This window comes from Gossypium arboreum, chromosome 10, assembly GCF_025698485.1.
Source record: "Gossypium arboreum isolate Shixiya-1 chromosome 10, ASM2569848v2, whole genome shotgun sequence".
Lineage (NCBI taxonomy): Eukaryota > Viridiplantae > Streptophyta > Magnoliopsida > Malvales > Malvaceae > Gossypium > Gossypium arboreum.
Genome location: NC_069079.1, coordinates 119,351,155 through 119,368,405, shown reverse-complemented (window position 1 = coordinate 119,368,405; position 17,251 = coordinate 119,351,155). Strand labels below are relative to the sequence as shown.

At 34.4% G+C, this 17,251-nt stretch overlaps 1 protein-coding gene across 1 annotated transcript; it reads right to left on the bottom strand.

Annotated features, from left to right (window-relative positions):
- Positions 1-12,711: 12,711 nt before the first annotated feature.
- On the bottom strand, positions 12,712-15,445 carry LOC108487125 (mitochondrial succinate-fumarate transporter 1-like). Its single transcript, XM_017791372.2, has 2 exons — positions 14,613-15,445; positions 12,712-13,877 (listed from the first exon to the last, which is right to left on the bottom strand). Exons 1-2 carry the CDS (start codon positions 15,024-15,026, stop codon positions 13,341-13,343), a joined length of 951 nt encoding a protein of 316 aa, XP_017646861.1. The 5' UTR covers positions 15,027-15,445; the 3' UTR covers positions 12,712-13,340.
- Positions 15,446-17,251: the final 1,806 nt, after the last annotated feature.

Sequence of the window (17,251 nt, the reverse complement as noted above, 5' to 3'; positions counted from 1 at the left end):
TCGAGAATTTTAAATCGAGCCATAAATATTTTTATAAATATTTATGGAGTGTTAATAAGTTAGTATTAAATGCAAAATTATGAGAAATGATTAAATAACTTAAATGATAAAAGAAAGAGGGTTTAAAATGCAAATAGATCCAAGGTATCTTTGGGCTGGATGGCAAGGGCATGAAATCAGCAAGAAAACAAGGAGAATTAAGGGCAAAATTGAAAAATTGCAAAATTTACTTAATAAAGCTAGGACTAAAGTGGAATTATCTAGATTTCTCTTTATTTTTCTGCATTATCATCAGCAAAAATGCCATGGAAGAGTTCCATTAAGCTGGTTTTTCATATTTTTACTTCAAGTAAGTTCAATTCTTGATTATTTCTTAAATTTTTTGTGTTTTTGTGACTTTTACAACTAGGTCGACTTGTTGAATTCATTAGTTTTTGATTCTATGAAAGAAATTGAAAGTTGCTATGAATATGTGATGGAAGTATATGGTGATTTGGCATGGAATTAGAGGTTTAAATTGTTTATATGCTGATTTTATTGAAAGAATTGAATAGAAAGTGAATGTTTGAGACCTAATTGTAAAAGAGTTTGAAGTTAGAGTTTTATATGGACATTCTGAATTTCAATAGTTATAAAATAACTTATAATATCTATGAAAAGTATTAATTTAAAAAATTATCTTAATTGAGGGGTTAATTGAGTAAGGACTGAATTGTATGAATTGTGAAATTTGGGGCAAAATGGAAATTAATATTTTGCACTAAAACTGTTTTGGACAGCAGCAGTAGTCTAACTTTGAAAAATCACCAAAAATTGTAGAAATGGAATTATAGTGTGAATAAAATATGAAATTAAAGATTATTGAGTCTAGTTTCTTATAGAAGAAATGATGTAACCAATGGAATTGTAAATCATGAGATATGATAAATTTTGTTAGACAAGGTCAGAATGATTTCGGGTTCCCCTGTTCTGAATTTGTAAAATCATAAAAAATTGGATAAAAATAATTATGGGATTAAATTTATATGTTTAGAATCTTGAATGAGTCTATTTTTAAGAGAACTAAACAGAAACATCATTCGAATTCTGTATGAGGAGATAATTAATTTTTAGTGAAGAAGGGTTGAAACTGTTAGACAGCAGAACAGAGGAGAATTCAATGAATAAACTGTATTAATTGGCCCAACCAAAAATTATGAAATTTTAAAGGTAAGAAGATATGTGAGTCTTGTTTCATGGAAAATTATTAGATATTAATTTTGAGTTTTGTAGCTTCAGATATAAATAATTTAGTGACTATGACACGGGTGGATAGCTTGAATATTCACATAAGTAATTAGTGAAAATTATGGATAAGGTTACTTACAAGTGTGTTATTTATACCAAGGATGTGGATGGAGAGGAGGAGGAGGAAAAATATATGAATGACTCATGTATAAATTGATCACATGCCCGATTATAATTGATAAGTGTTGGATTAGAAATGGTATAATGTTTTATTTGGAATATTTATTATGAAATTATGATTATCGTTATAATACAAAAATTGAACTTGTGAGTTTATATTGCTAAATTTTAGTGATTATTAGTTAATTTTATGAATTTCATGATGTGTTATTTCATATGTATTGATGATAAAATCGTGAATAATATAAAAGCATGAAAATTGAATAAATAATCAAATTGAGCATTTCAGTTCAGTGACAAGATGAATTGAAGGAAAAGACCATGGTTGGACCATGACAACAAGTGATAAGTGATAGCTTCGGCTACACTTATCTGATCAAGGACAAATGAAAGTGATAAGTAATAGCTTTGACTACACTTATCTGATCAAGGACAAGTGAAAGTGATAAGTGATAACTTCGGCTACACTTATCTGATTAAGGACAAATGACAAGTGAAAAGTGGTAGCTTCTGCTACCTGATCAGTGAAAAATAGTAGCTCCGGCTACCTGATCAGTGAATAGTGGTAGCTTCGGCTACAAGTGACAAGTGATTTCCGTATAAGACCATATCTGGGATATGGCCTCGGTGTGATATATGCTATATGCTACTGTATAAGACCATATCTAGGATATGGCATCAGTGAGATATGTGATTCATGTAAGACCATAGCTGGGCTATGGCATCGATATGTGATATGTGATTACGTGTAAGACCATAGTTGGGCTATGGCATCGATATATGAATATGTGTAAGACCATAGCTGGGCTATGGCATCATTATGTGAAGATGTGTAAGACCATAGTTGAACTATGGCATCGAGAAAACGAAGTACTCAATTCCGTAAGACGTTCACTAATTTGACAAAGTTTGGTAAGTGTTACATGGAATTATGTGATACAAGGAAGTACGAGTTGATAAGATATGAGTATAGAACTTGGTTGATAAATGAATTCATTTATGATTATACAATTGTTTATCTTGAATGTACTGTCCATATGTATTGATAATTTAAATGTTTTAATGAATAAAGTTCCGACATGGAATAAATTGAACACGAGACAAATAATTATGAAATTGAACTCGAAATTCATGAAAATGACAGTTATTGTTATATGGAGACATGAGACATTGATATATGAATATGGAAAATGTTTGATAAATGTGTTTATTTATAATTATGGAATTATATACCTCATGTGTACTATTTACATTAAAGATGATATTTCAAATACTTTGGTTATTTAAGCTTAAATATGAAATAGTATGAAATCAAGATAAGTTGTTATAAAATATATTTAGATTACAGAGATATGACTAGTATATGTTGTATGATTACATAACGTGAAATTGCGTATATATATGAGAAATTTAATGAGAATTGAGCCCATACACGTTTCTTGTTATTTATATGAAGTGTACGACTGACAAGGGTGATGAAGTTATAAATAGAGAGTTACACGGGTTAAAAACACGGGCGTATGACTCTCCAAAGTGTGAAAATTTTCTAAGTGTTGCAAAAGTTTCATATGTTTACGGTTTAGTCCCGAACCACTTTGAATGTATGTTTTGGGCCCCGTAGGCCCATATAAGGGACGTTAAACATATGTATAAAATTTTTTAATTTAGAAGAAATTTTATGGCTGATTTTTACATGATTGATCATATTAAGTTCGATAATGCCTCGTACCCTATTCTAGGCTCGAAATACGGGTAGAGGGTGTTACATGGCCCGTTACAAATGGTACACATTCTGATTGACTCACTTGAGATTTCTTTTTGGAGGCATTCCAGAAGAAATATGTTGGGATGATGTACATTGAGGCTAGGAGGCTGGAGTTTATTGGGCTAGAGTAGGGTAACCGGACGGTGGTTAAGTACGAGACTGAATTTTTGAGATTGAGCTGGTATGCACCTGGTATGGTTACTACCGAGTTGGATAAAAGCTTAAAGTTCAAGGTTGGGTTGAGGTATGACATCAAGTTTCATGTTGCACCTCACCAAGAGTAGGTATTTGAGAATTTAGTTGAGAAGGGTAAGATAATAGAGGAGGTGAAGAAGATTGAAAGGGGCAACAGCATGGGCAAGACAAGGCTCATGGTAAGAGGATTGTTGGTTCCACTGGTTTGAATGTTTATCCCCCGAAATGAGCCAGGAATTTTCGGGACAATAGGTTTTCGACACCCTAAAGTGATATAGAAGTGGAGCTAAGCCACCCATTGTTTCGATGGTTAGTACGAGAGGTTCTGATTGGGCCTCAGGTGTTCTGGTTTGTGATTGGAAAAAAAAAAGTGGTGTATGTTTTAAGTGTGGATCTATGGAACATTGCATGAGTACTTGTTCCTAGAGAGTTAGTGCCACCCCGACACAAACTCAGGGTTCTGCACCAGTGCTACCAATAGGAGCAGGTCAGGGTAAGGCAGTTGTTACTGGGGTTACTTTTGGTAACACTAGCCATAGACAGCGCACTCAGGGACAGGGTTCTACTCGGGCAGAAGTTAGGTAGCCGGTGCTGGCCTATACAACAAGGCAACGTGAGGATAAAGATTCGGCTGATGTGATTGCAGGTACATTTGAGATTTTGTTGTTACATTTCTATGCATTAATTGATCCTGTTTCTACTCATTCCTACATTTCTAGTGTTGTGTCAGGTAAATTGGTTATAGAGGTAGAAAAAATTGAGTATGCTATTATTGTTATCAGTCCGCTGGGATAGAGTTTAGTTATTGATAAAGTGTATAGGAGATACTCGTTAGTGATTCAATATGTGGAATTTTCGGTTGACCTTGTGGAGCTGCCATTTGGTGAGCTTGATTTGATATTGGGTATAAATTGGTTGACTGAGAACTGGGTGATGCTTAATTGCGACTTGAAGAGGGTAATGCTGAGGACACTGAAGGGAAATGAGATCGTGATGGTAGGAGAATAGTCAGACTACATCTATAATGTGATTTCAACAATGGTAGCCGAGAAAATGATTTGGAAAGGATGTGAGACATTTTTAACCTATGTGATGGATAAGAAGGCAGATGACCCTAGTGTTTGTAATATTCGTACAATAAAGAATTTTCTTGATGTTGAGTTCAGGGTAGAAGTTTTCCCTAGAACCACAACTGTGTCCATTGCATCTTATCGTATGACACATAAGGAGTTAAAAGAGTTGAAAGTCCAATTGAAAGAGCCTTTAGATCGAGGCTTCATATGACCTAATGTGTCACCTTGGGGAGCTCAGGTTTTCTTTGTGAAAAAAAAAAGATGGGACATGTAACACCCCTAACCCGTATCCGTCGCCGGAACAGGGTTACAAAATGTTACCGAAGTTTATAATTACACATAATTTCAAAAATTTTCTTATGTTTATAACAAAACTGTCCACTCAGTTGCTCCTAATTTCACAAATTCACCTATCCAAAACCTAATTAACCATACAACTAACTTCATAAATATTTATTAAAAATATTTACGAATCCGGTTTACTGGAACGGAGTCCTGAAAATGTATTTTTTTCAATTAACTACAAAATAAATAAAATTTTCTTATCAAAATTTTCACGCAACCTTTCTATCATAATATAGACCATGCCATAATTTTAAAATAAAATTTTCTTTTTAGCTTGGATTTGTGGTCACGAAACCACTGTTCCAATTTCACTGAAAATAGGCTATTACAACTCTCCCCCCATTTTAAGGATTTTCGTCCTCAAAAATCTTACCAGTAAAGAGGTTTGGGTATTGTTTACTCATTGTCTCCTCCGGTTCCCATGTCGCTTCCTCAATCCCGTACTTTTGCCACAACACTTTCACTAATTTTTTTTTCTAAGCTCTTTTGTTTTTCGTGCCAATATCTTGACCGGTTCTTCATTGTAACTTATATCCGGTTGAATCTCCACTTCTGTCGAAGAAATAACATGTGAAGGATCTGACCGATATCATTGCAGCATAGACACATGAAAAACATTATGGATTCTATCAAGTTCCGGTGGTAATGCCAATTGATAAGCGACCGGTCCAATTCTTTCTATGATCTCATATGACCCGATAAATCTTGGACTCAATTTACCCTTTCGACCAAATCGGAGAACTTTTTTCTAAGGAGACACTTTCAAAAATACCTTGTCACCGACCTGAAATTCAATCTCTTTTCGTTTAAGATCAGCATATGATTTTTGACTATCGGAAGCTACTTTTAAACTATCCCGAATAACCTTTACTTTTTCTTCTGTTTCCCGGATCAAATTAACCCCATATATCTTCTTTTCACTGAGCTCTGTCCAATATAACGGTGTTATACATTTTCTACCATACAAAGCTTCATACGGAGCCATTTTAATACTGGACTGATAACTGTTATTGTAAGCAAATTCAATCAAAGGTAGATACCTCTCCCAATTACCTTCAAACTCTAATATACAACATCGGAGTATATCTTCCAATACTTGAATTATATGCTTAGATTGGCCATCTGTCTAAGGATGAAATACAGTGCTGAAATACAACTGAGTACCTAAGGCTTCTTACAATTTTTCCCAAAAATGAGACGTAAATCGGGGATCTCTATCCGATATAATGGAGACCGGTACTCCATGTAGCCTGACAATCTCAGATATGTACAGTTCAGCCAGTTTATCTAAAGAGTAATCCATACGTACAGGAATAAAGTGCACTGGCTTTGTCAATCGATCACCCAAATAGCATCTTTTTTCCTCGGAGACAACGGTAACCCCGATACAAAATCCATAGTGATTCTTTCCCATTTCTATTCCGGTATAGTAATTGGCTAAAGTAACCCCGAAGGTACCTGATGTTCAGCTTTAACTTGCTGACATATTAAACACCTTGATACAAACTCAGAGATACCACGTTTCATTCCCGACCACCAGTACATCTTTTTCAGATCATTATACATTTTATTACTCCCCGGATGTACAGACATAGTACCGCTGTGAGCCTCGTGTAGAATCTTACAGATGAGCTCAATTCAAGTTCGAAATTGAGAATCGATCGTGACTCACACTATGCCCATTTAACCTGTAACTTCTCATCATTCTTCTGAGCTTCACATATTTGTTGTAGAAATGTCGGGTTAGCTCTTAATTTAGCTAGGATTGAACCATCATCAGTTAGTGACAACCGGGTATTCATAGCTCGTAAAGCAAATAGAGATTTTCGGCTCAAAGCATCAGCTACAACATTAGCCTTACTTGGATAGTAATCAATAGTCAAATCATAGTCCTTTATCAGTTCAAGCCACTTGCGCTGTCTCAAATTCAAATCTTTCTGCGTCATCAAATATTTCAAGCTTTTATGATCAGTATAAATATAACATTTCTCACCGTACAAGTAATGTCGCCATATCTTCAGTGCAAATACAATAGTAGCTAATTCAAGATCATGTACTGGGTAATTTCTTTCATGTGGTTTAAGTTGCCTTGAAGCATAGGCTATTACTTTACCTTCTTGCATCAAGACACAACCTAAACCATTTAATGATGCATCACTGTAAATAACAAATTCCTTACCTGGTTCAGACTGCACTAATACAGGTGCTTTCGTTAGTAGATCTTTCAATCGGTTGAAACTCTGCTGACATTCATTAGTCCACTCGAACTTTACATATTTTTGCAATAATCGAGTCATTGGAGAAGTATCATAGAGAATCCATGTACAAATCTCCGATAATAACCAGCTAAAAGAAACTTTTAACTTCAAATACATTCTTCAGCGAACTCCAATTGACAATAGCTGAGATTTTACTTAGATCTACCTTGATGCCTTCGGCGGATACAATATGTCCAAGAAAATCCACTTCTCGAAGCCAAAATTCACATTTTTTGAATTTATCATATAACTGCTTCTCTCACAGAATTTGCAACACAATTCTCAAATATTCTGCGTGTTCTTCTTCATCCCGAGAATAAACCAAAATATCATCAATGAATACTACCACAAATCTGTCTAAGTACGGTCTGAATATTTGGTTCATCAAATCCATGAATACTGTGGGCGCATTAGTTAACCCAAATGGCATAACCAGAAACTCATAATGCCCGTACCTGGTTCTGAAGGCTGTTTTTAGCACATCTGACTCCTTTACACGTAACTGATAATAACCTGATCGGAGATCAATCTTTGAAAACATTGTAGCACCTTTCAGCTGATCAAACAAGTCATCAATCCAAGGCAACGGGTACTTATTCTTTACTGTGACTTTGTTGAGCTGCCTGTAATTGATACACAGTCTCAAAGATCTATCTTTTTTCTTTACAAATAAAACTGGAGCACCCCAAGGTGATTGGCTAGGTCGAGTAAAACCTCTGTCAGTCAATTCTTGCAGCTGTGCTTTTAACTTTTTCAACTTAGTTGGAGCCACCCGGTAAGGTACAATAGATATTGGAGTTGTTCCAGGAACCAAATCTATAGAAAATTCCACTTCTCTTTCCGATGGTAAACCAGGTAACTCTTCTGGGAATACATCAAGAAATTCACAAACAATAGGCACTGACTAAATTTTCGAGTTAGATACTTTTGTATCAAGTATATATGCCAGATAAGCACCATATCCCTTTCTAATATATTTCTGTACCTTTAATGCTGAAATCATATTTGACAACCTGTCTGAATTATCAGATTGAATATAGAGCAATTCACTATTTTGACATTTTAACAAAATATATTTCTGTTTGCAATTCACTACTGCATCATGTTGGGTTAACCAATCCATACACAAGATTGCATCAAATTCATCAAAAGGTAATAACATTAAATCAGCCAGAAAGCAATAACCATTTACCATCAGTGGACAATTTTTGCAAATTTTATCCACCATCACATTTTGACCTAAGGCATTCAAGACTTTTACCCCAATTTTAGTGAATTCCACAAGTAAGTTTTTATCAAATACTAATTTCATGCATATATATGAGTGTGTAGAACCAGGATCAATCAATGCAATAATATTAGTGTCAAGTAAAGAAAATATACCGGTAATAACATTTGGTGCGGATGCCTCCTCTCTAGCATGTATAGCATATTTCCAGGTAGGAGCTCGTGCCTCTGATTTTGCTGTTGAATCTTTTGTAGCGCTACGGCTACCGCTAACATTTCTGGATTGTCTGGGTGGTTTTCCCCTCGAGACTGGATTATTCAGCTTTGGAGTCTGATCAATATCTTTTTCAACTCTTTCTGGACAATCTTTGATAAAATGATTAAATGAACGGCATCTATAACATGCTCCACCTTTAAAACGACATTCTCCAAAATGAAATTTATTGCAATGTTTACATTTTGGTTTCGAATTACCAACACTGCCAACACTAGTTATTGAAGGAGATGAAAATCTCGGGTTGGAACGTTGAGAGCCCCGCTCTCTATCAGAATATCCCTCAGAAGTAGTGAAATGATCCTGATATTTCTTGGATTTCTTTGATACAGATGACTGTGCCTTACCAATAAATCTCTTCCCAGAAACCCGAGCTTCTTTTTTAGCTTGTTTCTTTTCTTTATTTAATTCTTCTGCTTTCTTGGCCAGGTAAGCTAATACAGCAAATTCTCTCAATTCAAGAATTCCAATCAACAGTTTAATATATTCGTTCAACCCCTCTTCAAAGCATTTGCACATCTCAGCCTCGGTTTGAGCTCATTCTTTTGCATATTGACTTAATCGAACAAATTCTCGTTCATACTCTGATACAGTCTTATTCCCCTGTTTAAGCTCCAAAAATTCTTTTCTTTTTTGGTCCAGAAATCTTTGGCTGACATATTTTTTCCTGAATTCTATTTGGAAAAACTCCCAAGTAATATTTTCTTTTGGAACAACTGATGTTATAGTTTTCCACCAATGATAGGCTGTATCTTTCAATAAAGAAACTGCACATTTCAGGCACTCGGCTGGTGTACAAGATAATTCATCAAATATTCGGATAGTATTCTTCAGCCAAAACTCAGCTTTTTCCGCATCATCATTTGTAGTAGCTCTGAATTCTTCAGCCCCATATTTCTTAATTTTATCAACCGGAGCTTTACCAATTCTGACAGACTCAGTACCCAGTGGCATATCAGGAACATGTCGAAAAATAGGTGGGGAAGGTTGCTGAACAGCAGGATTTAGATTTGTTCTTATGTACTGTGGAAACCATTCATTCATCATTTCAAAGAAATCTACTTTAGCTTCATCACCTCGACCTTCAGACTCAGGTCTTCTACTACTAGATTCAGCTCGATATCCGGAAGCTTGAGCTGTACTCTCAGCTTCCTCAGGTTCAATTCTTGTTCGGTTGGAAGACATTTACTATAAGAAAAACACATTTTAAATAGTCAGGAGATATCACACTATTAAATATAAATAATGGCATTTATAGCTAATCCCATATTTGCTACGTTAGTCCGAGAACTGGCTAAATCGTAGCTCTGATACCAATAAATATAACACCCCTAACCCGTATCCGTCGCCAGAACAGGGTTACAAGATGTTACCGAAGTTTATAATTACATATAATTTCAAAAATTTTCCTATGTTCATAACAAAACTGTCCACTCAATTGCTCCTAATTTAACAAATTCACCTATCCAAAACCTAATTAACCACACAACTTACTTCGTAAATATTTATTAAAAATATTTATGAATCCGATTTACTGGAACGGAGTCTCAAAAATGCATTTTTTTCAATTAACTACAAAATCAATAAAATTTTCTTATCAAAATTTTCATGCAACCTTTCTATCATAATATAGACCATGCCATAATTTTAAAATAAAATTTTCTTTTTAGCTCGGATTTGTGGTCACGAAACCACTGTTCCGATTTCACTGAAAATAGGCTGTTACAGGACATTGAGATTCTATATTGATTACCAGCAATTGAACAAGTTAACTATTTAAAACAAGTACCATTTACTAATGATTGACGACTTGTTCGACCAATTTAGGGGAGCTATAATGTTTTCTCAGATTGACTTGAGATCGGGTTATTATTAGATGAAAGTGAAGGAGGCAGATGTCTCTAAAATGATTGTAGGACTCAGTATGGCCACTACGAGTTCCTATTAATGTCATTTGGTTTGACGAATGCCCTTGTTGTATTCATGGATTTGATGAATCGGGTATTCCAACTATACTTAGATTAGTTTGTGGTGGTGTTCATAGATGACATTCTCGTGTACTCTAAAATCGAGGACGATCACGGTGCTCACTTGAGAATTGTTGTGATGAGGTTGGCATGCCATAGGACATTCAGAAGTGTCTTAGAAGTGAAGTTTTGAGCACGATGTGCTAGATTGGTTCACCAACCATTTTGCGGTTCACCGCTTGAGTATTAACTCGCCTTTTTTTGTGGAACTTTGGTTCATTACTTGGTGCGTTCAGGGTGAAGACCTACGACTCAACATTTTGGTGTGTTCAGGTTAGGGTTCGGGTATTGGATGTGTCTTATTTTAGACTTGGGCAAAAATCTGAAAAATCATCTTTTGGTATGTGCAATGATATAAGAGTGGTATTACTTTGTTGTGTATTAAAAAGCATGTTTTAAATTTTTATCTATGTAACTAAGCACGATGTGATGTCGAATTGAGTAGAATATGTCTAATTTAGGTTGTGCATAAGTAATGAGTATGTTACCGACTAATGTGATTGTGTGTGCATAGTGTGCACCTTGAGGCCACACTAAGCTTAGTAAGCTTATTGTTTGAGTTTTATTTATTTTCAGAAGATAATTGATATCAGAGAGGGGGCATCAACATTGGAGGATTATCGAAAGTCTTGCAAGTCAAAATTGTAATAAAATTGGATTTTTGGAACTTTCTTTCTTTTATGGTGGATGGGGCCACTCATTTGAGTATTATGTTGATAACATTTTTGGTTTGATATTTTCATATATTTGGTTTGTGTTGAATGATCGAGATTGTATGAAATTGGTTTCAAAAACTAGTTTGAATGATTCATAATGTGAATTGATTAAATATTATTTACAACTCTTTTTTGTTGAAAATTTTATATTAAGTAGACAATTAAAATAATTATCAAATATAAAATATTAAAAGTTGAAAATTTTCAATTTCAATAAAATAAAAATTTCAATGGTTTATTTACCACATCTTAGCTAAATATAAAGAACTATAAGCTTAATTAAACTCTTAATAAAAATATTTTTATAAATAAATAAAATAAAATAATTATTAATAAAATATTCCTAAAATATAAAAATTTTGTACGCCAATTTTTCATCTAATGTCAAATCTCTCTAGTAATTTCGCATTTAAGCTTGTATCCTAATATTTTGGTCATGTGTTGCACTTAAATAAACAAATAATCATCAGAATTAGTAGCATCATATTCAAATTTAATTATAATAAATTATAATTACATATCAATTAACCAGATCATCGTCATTAAAACTCTAATATATCATTTGGTACTTACGTTTGACAATTTTTGTTAATGTGGTATCTCTGTTATTTTCGGTCCAATTTGATATTTATATTTGAAAAAATTAAATATTTTAGTACCCCAAACGTAAAGATATTAACTTTTTGTGTTTAATCTGGGTTTTATGGTTGATTTGATAAAAGTTAATTGTTAATATTATTATGTTTGAATTTTTATAATTTTTAATAGAATAAATTTAGTGTTAATTGTAAATTTGTTTAAGTTTACGTTTAATTTGTCAAATACAGTCCAATGCATGTGTTTTGATTTGAGTTTTAAGGGTTAATTTGATGAAAGTTAATTAATAATAGTATTAGCTAATTATGAATTTTCATTAAATCAACCCTTAAACCCGGATTAAACTCTAAAAAGTTAACATTGTTATCTTTAGGTATCAAAATGTATTACCAAATACATGTACCGCATTGGACACAAAAATAACACAAATACCACATTAAAAGAACTTTTAAACTTAGATACCAAATTATACATTAAACCATCATTAAAATAAAAAGTCTATTACCCAAACTTTTTCTCTTTTTCTTCCTACCATGCAAATAAAAAGAATATAAAAAATTGTATCACTTTATTTCATTCCATGCAACCAAACAACTGAATTATTTATTATAGATTTATTCTATTACAACTCTATTTTATTACAGTCAACCAAACGTAATGTAAAAGTACAAAGAAATCTTCCGATTTTAACCTGTTTTAGGAAAATGATTTTAATTGTACTATATAGATTATTATATAATATTTTTTAATTCCTTGAAGTTCTGTGAAGTATTAATCTCTTAATATTTGATTTTATATACTTCCTATTTCCATATTCTTATAATCAATTTTTAAAATATTTAAAAATGTATACAATTATTTAAAAAAACACACACACACATCCATGTGCATCTATGTAAAGCACAAATGTGACACCCTCATCAGTTTACACGTATCCGAGATATACATACATAAAAATTTCTTACTTGACAAAGCCCCTACTCAATAGAAATAAAAAGTCAAAACTGAGCATTTTATCTTTCTATTATTGGTGATTCAACAGTACCACATGCTCATTGAAGGCCAGAATGCTACTTGACACTGTCTTATTCAGACAAAACCATAAACACATAATGTAACAGAGATGACTTTATGTTAGATCTGTCTCAACTAACAATCTTTACCGTGTTGATTGAAACATAGCATGCATGAAACTCAGCTGAGACTCAAATTGGTTAATGAAGTGACACCAGCAATGTATTATTATTGAGATATAGAGAAACAAATACCTGCATTGCTATTCATAAACTTTTTTTTTTTTTTTTTTGGATTCAACTACCATTTCCTAATTTATAGCTGAAGTTAAAATGTGGCTCTTTCTTACCAGGTGTTAAGTCCGACCACTGAAAAAATTGGTGTCCAAGATTTTCAAGATTTGCGTTTGCTATGGTAATCAAAACCAGAACAAGCTGCAAGCTTATAGAGCTGCACTATGAAAGTATCTCCTCTCATAAAGACCAATTATTTGGTCAGCAACAGCCCACATTATGGCCTGGCCAGGTGGTATCCTCATGAGCCGAGGCAGCAGTCCTTTCCACAAAGCACGAAGTCCTTCCTCGGCATATATTGTTCGGATAGCATGGACCATGCCCTTATACTTCACCTCACCTCCATCTCGACTTTGAGCCATCAACCTAGTTTTGACGACATCGAAGGGACCAGTACATACTGGACCAGCTGTTCCCGCAAGGAAACCTGATATCATAGACTGCCATGGTTGGAGGACTTTCCCGTCGCCTTCATGTTTCTTCCATAATACTACATCAAAAGCATTTTTGGCTGTAAACATTGCAGCTTGGTTTGTCCCATTACGCATAACGGTTGGGGCAGCTCCTGCCCACAGCCCAAAAAGGCCTTCTTCTCGGATGATTGTATGAGCACAATGTATGGGACCTTTGTACTTTAGAAGCTCTCGACTTAGTCCTCTCTGTTGCTGCAGTCTAATTTTCACCACCTGCACGATAAAAGACCAAACCAAACCTTTTCAGTACATTAGGATTAAAAGGCCATCATAATCCTAACCTCAGCATAATAATATGAACCACTGCAAATCACATTCTAAAACCATGAGTAAGCAATCACCAATCCCGGGTGTTTAATCAAAAGCACTACAAGCAATTAATGAAGTCTCATGAAGCATCGTTCCACGTTACATTCTCCAAAGATATATGAATCATTCTCACTTTGAAATGGAACAAAACTTACATTCAGTGTGGGAAATGTATTCCTCAGTTTCAAATTTATACATGTGTCCTGATTTAGCCAAATTAATAGTTATCATCTTCTTTACTTGCTTGTGACAGAACAATAGCATCAATATCCAATTCTAATTCGGATATTGAAACGAGATCAATCCAACTGTTTCTTTCATTTTGTATAGCCTTATTAAAAGTAAACAGCAAGCTTAATGGCCTCACAATCCGATTGACCTTCGGATGAACCAACAAAGTGTACAAGGAACGTTCCTAGATTCATCAGAGAGACAATTAAACTCCAATAGATAGCACAAGGAACGTTTCTAATCTTAAGCTTAGACACACAATTGAGACACCCCTTAGCAATATTATGGTAAAAAAAAAAACACAGAAAACACCCAGTTTCAAATTCAACATAATGTAAGATCTACTAGCACATCATCAATTATTGGTCAATATTAACTGGGATTGTATTGAGAAGGAGGGTAGATAACCTCAAAGGGAGTAACGATAACAAGCGCCTCAAGAACCCCAGCACCGAACCCAGATAAAAACCTCGCTTTGTTACTCAAGGTGCCAGTATCCGAGTCTTTGAACGCGCTCTGCAACATGGCGTTGGATCCCATCCGGAGCGCGTACTTAAGCGTGAGGTGAGTAGCGAAGGGCGTTAATCCTTTCCAAAGAGCCCGCACCCCTTCGGTGCTAGACACGGTGGCGCCGCAGTGAACGATCCCTTTGTAATTCCCCATCCTGTCCAATTGCAACCTGGTTTTGATGACATCGATGGGTTGCAAACAACAGGCTTCTACGATACCGCCGAAGGAGCCTGAAATGGCTTTCATGTAAGGCGGTATCGTCGTCTTCTTGGATTCCGCTTGGGGATTTTTGTTTGCTTGGAAATCTTTCATGGCGACGGGAATCGAAGTCTTTGAGTGGCGCAAATGATGTAATAAAAGCTAGTGTTGTTTGAGTACAGGAAAGGCAAAGGACAAGGTCAATATCAGACATGACAGCACATTTGGTGACTTGGTATGAAGTTGTGAACGGCCCAAAAGTGACAATAAAAATTTTAAAAAAAAAAACCCTGGAAAGCTTTTCGATGTGCAGGATGAATTAAGAAGAAATAATTATAGGGTTAATATTTGATAAACCCTATAATAATAATAAAAAACATTTAAAATATTTGTATATGGAAAGTTTTGTGTGCATGAGAGTCCTGGAATTGCCTGGATTTTCTTTCTGACGAGGTCAGGAGAATTTGTTTGTTTTCCCAATGTGTCACGAGAAATTTTTTACTCTGAGTGTTGCGCCACCACACCTTTTCATTGTGGACCATTACCTCCTAAACATGTGGTATACTTTTCATCTAACTCGTCAAAGTTAAGTATTGAGTATATTAATCCCATCGCCATTTATTTAAAGGATTATCAAGTCAATTAATACAAGATTGAGTTTGGATAGGTGATTGAATTTGATACGATGTATTTAGTTTATTTTTATCTCACGTTATAGTATCGTTATAGTATTTAATCTCACCGTCACCGTTATTTTACACTAACCATAATTAAATATACTGTTCATCTAAACCCATCCTTAGAGATAGCTAACACCATCTATAAATATGAATCTTGGCTTTAGGAGATCTACCTTTTCCTTGTAAATTGTGTGAATCATCATCTCTTTTTGTCTACTTTTATTGGTCATCAACATTAACTATTGTTTTTAAGAATTAGTATTTTAAGTTCTATTTATATGTTTCAACATCTACCTTGATTGTTGGATTAGTTTCAGGAAAAGATGAGATGGTGAAGCTATTTTGGTCATCAATAAACGGCTTGGAAGATGAGTTATGGTACGCATGTATTTGAATGTGATGGAATTGTTTGGTTACTCCTTCAAAGGTTCTTAAATAGTGTGAATATGACTTGTTTCTTGAGTGCTTATAGAGGATGCAAAAGACAAGTGTAGAGTAAGGAATCAAGATTTGGTCAAGTGGTGAGGTCACCTTAGATTACTTCTTGCCTGACATCTTGGGCGAGGTTTTTATTGTCTTCTACTAGTCATGGGGTTTGACTAAGCGATATCCTTCAAGCAATGAGGATAGATACAAAAATTGTCCCCCTAGATTGAAGGGTAAGTTATCAAGTGACCTACCCTAAGACTAGAAGTTGTGAGTGATGTGATTAACCAATGACTCACTAAGACTTAAGGTAACTTAGAATAGTTGAGCTCAAGAAACAAGTCACCATGAACTTGAGAAAACTTGAGCCATTAATGACTCGAAGGATTTTTATTATTCCGAAAAAAATTTCTTTAAGCAAGAAAAATGGGTGGATCAAACAAAGTGGAATGGTTAAGGATTGCCACCATAGATAGGGGAGGAGAAACGAAATGTGAGAAAGGAAAAGGAAAGCACAAAAAAAAAAGGGAGCAAGGGAAATGAAAGGGCTATCAATCATCCCCGATCATCAATCTCAAGCGATCATAAAATGATAGGAAAGAAAGAAATGAATAAAAGGAATGGAAGAGAAAGAAAAAGAGGGAGCAAGAGAGGATAACAGAAGAAAAAAGAACAATGATAGGGTGGTTATCAGCTGCCAAAGGTCACCGAAAATGGAGTTTTCATGATAATTAGAATTTGAAATATTTCTCTAATGTTTTCTCTTTAAATATTTTATTGACAACTATCAAAGAATGTTTCGAACCTAATTCCAACACCTTCGTAGCTTCTTTACTTTTGTATATAACCATTTGACAAAGCACAAGCCAATCCACCAAAAACACCATCAATAAGATGAAATTGTTATGATTGATCACTGCACAAGCATTTCCTTTAGACTATTCTAAACAGATAAATTTTGAAATTGCAATGTGATACATGAACTTTATTTTGTTCTTATATGGAACTTTTTTTTGTTGAAATAAAGGCTAGACATCTTTATTAAAGAAATACCGTAACGTTGTACAAATGAGAATAAAAAATTAAAAAAATAGTCAAATAAAATACAAACCCTAGGACTTAAAAAGAAAACATCAAAAGAAAAGTATAGATGCCAACCACACTTATGCTTTTTTCATCTAAAAACCAGAATACCAAGAAACTGAAAAGCTCTCAAATTCACTATTGTCTATA

Bases quoted from the DNA above. Each gene is read 5' to 3' on its own strand.
- LOC108487125 (XM_017791372.2), bottom strand. From the start codon at position 15,026: ATGAAAGATTTCCAAGCAAACAAAAATCCCCAAGCGGAATCCAAGAAG. The intron at 13,878-14,612 runs GTTATCTACCCT...TTTATCGTGCAG, and splicing joins TTATCGTTACTCCCTTTGAG to GTGGTGAAAATTAGACTGCA.